The following is a 2,500-nucleotide window of genomic DNA, read 5'->3' as shown; positions in this document are numbered from 1 at the left end:
ATGATTATTATTATTTTTTTTTTTTGGACCTTCGTTGTCTTGATCAGTTGAAAGATATGTTTTTTTTCATTCTGTATTTTTTATTATTATTATTCTCGTCACCCTTATTAACCAACAAATTAATGAACTTTCTCACAATATGAAATTTGTGGAGCTTCACGTTATAGAACCAATTAGATTTTTGTTTTCTTGTTTGAAGAGAATTATGGTACTTCTTGATTTTATTATCAGGGTGAACTTCAGAAGCGACTATGCCTATTTGTTAGACAAAACAGGCATTTAGTTTATATGAAAATCAACTGACGAAAGCAGAAATGGCTGCTCCTGAACTCATTTCTTCTCTTGAGTTGTACAATCAGCATAGCTCTAGGTGATATTTGATCAACTCTGTGCTTCAAAGTCCACTTCAATGTTGGCCCAATAGCACAGTGTCGAGGCTAACTAATGCTGTGTTCCACCTACCTTGACCTTCACTTCAGCGGACAACAGCTGTGACGCGGGACCCTTAATGTGCCTGGCGCCCTTGACAGCACCTTGCCTGGCCCCCTGCTTCCCTTCGACTTCTACTGAGCAGGCAGGGGAGGAGGAGGGGAAGGAGGAGGGGCAAAGCCTTCTTGCAGAGTATCCCTCCTCAACCTGGAGAGCCTCTCCTCCAGTATCCTCCTCTCCCATCACGCGTGACCTTATTGTCATCCACATGCCCCTCCTCAACAACTCCATCCACAACCTGACCGACACTACACCTACTTCTTCTGCTGTGAGCACACAACATGTATTAACTGCTACAACTGCTGCTACATCAATGGCCACATGCACCAGCACTACTGCTTGCACTTCTAAACTTACCATCACAACCTCATCTGGAAGCACTACACATGGCAAGCACGATGATAATCCATTATCAGCTCCTGTAGAAAATAGAAGGCAGTCGTTGCTGTCCAGCTCTATATCTAAAGACCTAGACAGCCTGAACTTGACGAGCGAAAATGTGCAGTTCTCACCAAGAAATAGCTTAATGTACAACAGCATCAAGAGAGATGTGGTGCCTGTACATGGGCAACGGCAAAGCCTCCGCAGCAGTAGTGAGAGTGATTCAATAAGCCCCACCAATAAGTTTTATGTAACCTCTCCACTAAGCATACCTCCATCACCCTACTACCAAGACTTCTTAGAAGGGAACCAACACCCGAGCGTTTTACCCCAAAAGAATTCTAAAAAGGTCGTTTCACGGCCTGCACGTTTACTGAACATGAGTGATTCCCAGAAAACTGTTCCATGCCACGAAGTTTTCTGTGCCTATAGTAACTCCCCTGCTTCGCGTAATTTGCAGGCTTTATTAAGGGAGTCTGCTAGGGTTCACAGCCTAAGAGCACCCAAGACAATATATACAAAAAATTGCCGAGGAACTACACAGTCCTTCTGTTGTAGTGGCACGGACTCAAGCCCCTCCTTGTCAGGACATAGACCTGTCACCATCGGTAAGGCTAGCAGAAATTCAGCAGGGACTCCCGGAGGGAACATTAGTGGACGGCGTTTGGGTGGTGGAAGCAGACCCCACTGCTCACTCTGTCGGCAGTCTACAACAGGCAGCAAGATGACACGCCACACCCGTGGGAGGCAGGCTGTGCTGTGTATGGTTTTATATCTCCTTCTTCCTCAAGCTGCACCATCTTAGCCAGTGTGATCACTTCAGACTATGCACTATGCTGTCTATAAGTGGACATAATGCACCTACTACGCCCAGTTAGCGCACTGCAGATACACTAGCTATACTGAGATTTTTAGACTTTTCTACCTGTGTACAGCATTTGCTGTCGTAGTTCCGTACTTCAACCGCATTGGACCCTTACTAGTCCCTGTCTACAGAAAGATAGTCAAAGACTGGAATCAACTTCATATGTTGTCATTAGAAAACTAACGAAAGTTTCTCAGAAGCAGCATAGTCAATGCTAGAAATTTACAAATCCCCCAGTTTTATCCCACCCTCATAGTGTGTCGTGTTTTCATGCTTGCTGATGTCCCCATGTTAATCTACACGTTTTCTTCTTTTTAATGTGTGTTTTACATACACTGCTAAACTATATCCTTACATCAGTGTACCTGTGGGTTTCAATACGTCTTTAAGCCCTTAAACCTTATCTAATGGAAATTATATTTTGTATATGTCTTCAAAAGAATTTAACTGGAGGATATCATGTTTACTTTAGTTATACCTTACTCAACCCCATTTTTTACGATATAACCTTTATATCCGTTTTCTTTATTCACCTCAGGTAAAGAGCCAGCAAGTCCAGACGGCTTCCCTCCTCCCGCCTCGGATACCTCTGAGCGATCAAATGTCTCATCCTTGGAAATTGAAAATTTTCTTAGGGTAAGTGTTGCCTCAATTGTTTTTGTTGTATTTTTTCAAATATATGTATATTGCACAATTAATATTATCAAGGAATCCAGACACCTACAAGTTCTTCTCCGAAGTACAGAATGGAAAATGATCCAAAAC

At 43.0% G+C, this 2,500-nt stretch overlaps 1 protein-coding gene across 5 annotated transcripts in view; it reads left to right on the top strand.

The window, feature by feature from the left end:
• The window catches only part of sif (guanine nucleotide exchange factor still life), a 103,014-nt gene that overhangs the window by 15,372 nt on the left and 85,142 nt on the right, over window positions 1–2,500 (top strand). For all 5 annotated transcript variants that reach the window (XR_015191837.1, XM_086546568.1, XM_086546567.1 and 2 more), the window contains exon 8: window positions 2,274–2,371. Coding sequence is in view for 4 of the 5 variants with exons in the window: in XM_086546568.1 (XP_086402694.1) it covers window positions 2,274–2,371 (98 nt within the window). In the remaining variant the exon portion in view is untranslated. The remainder of the gene's footprint in view (window positions 1–2,273; window positions 2,372–2,500) is intronic.

Source organism: Penaeus japonicus, unplaced genomic scaffold (genome assembly GCF_977035675.1).
Source record: "Penaeus japonicus unplaced genomic scaffold, GWHDUDI00000001_assembly GWHDUDI00000018, whole genome shotgun sequence".
Taxonomy (NCBI): Eukaryota; Metazoa; Arthropoda; class Malacostraca; order Decapoda; family Penaeidae; genus Penaeus; species Penaeus japonicus.
The sequence above is the reverse complement of the archived record's forward strand: the minus strand, read 5'-3'. Positions and strand labels throughout refer to the sequence as shown.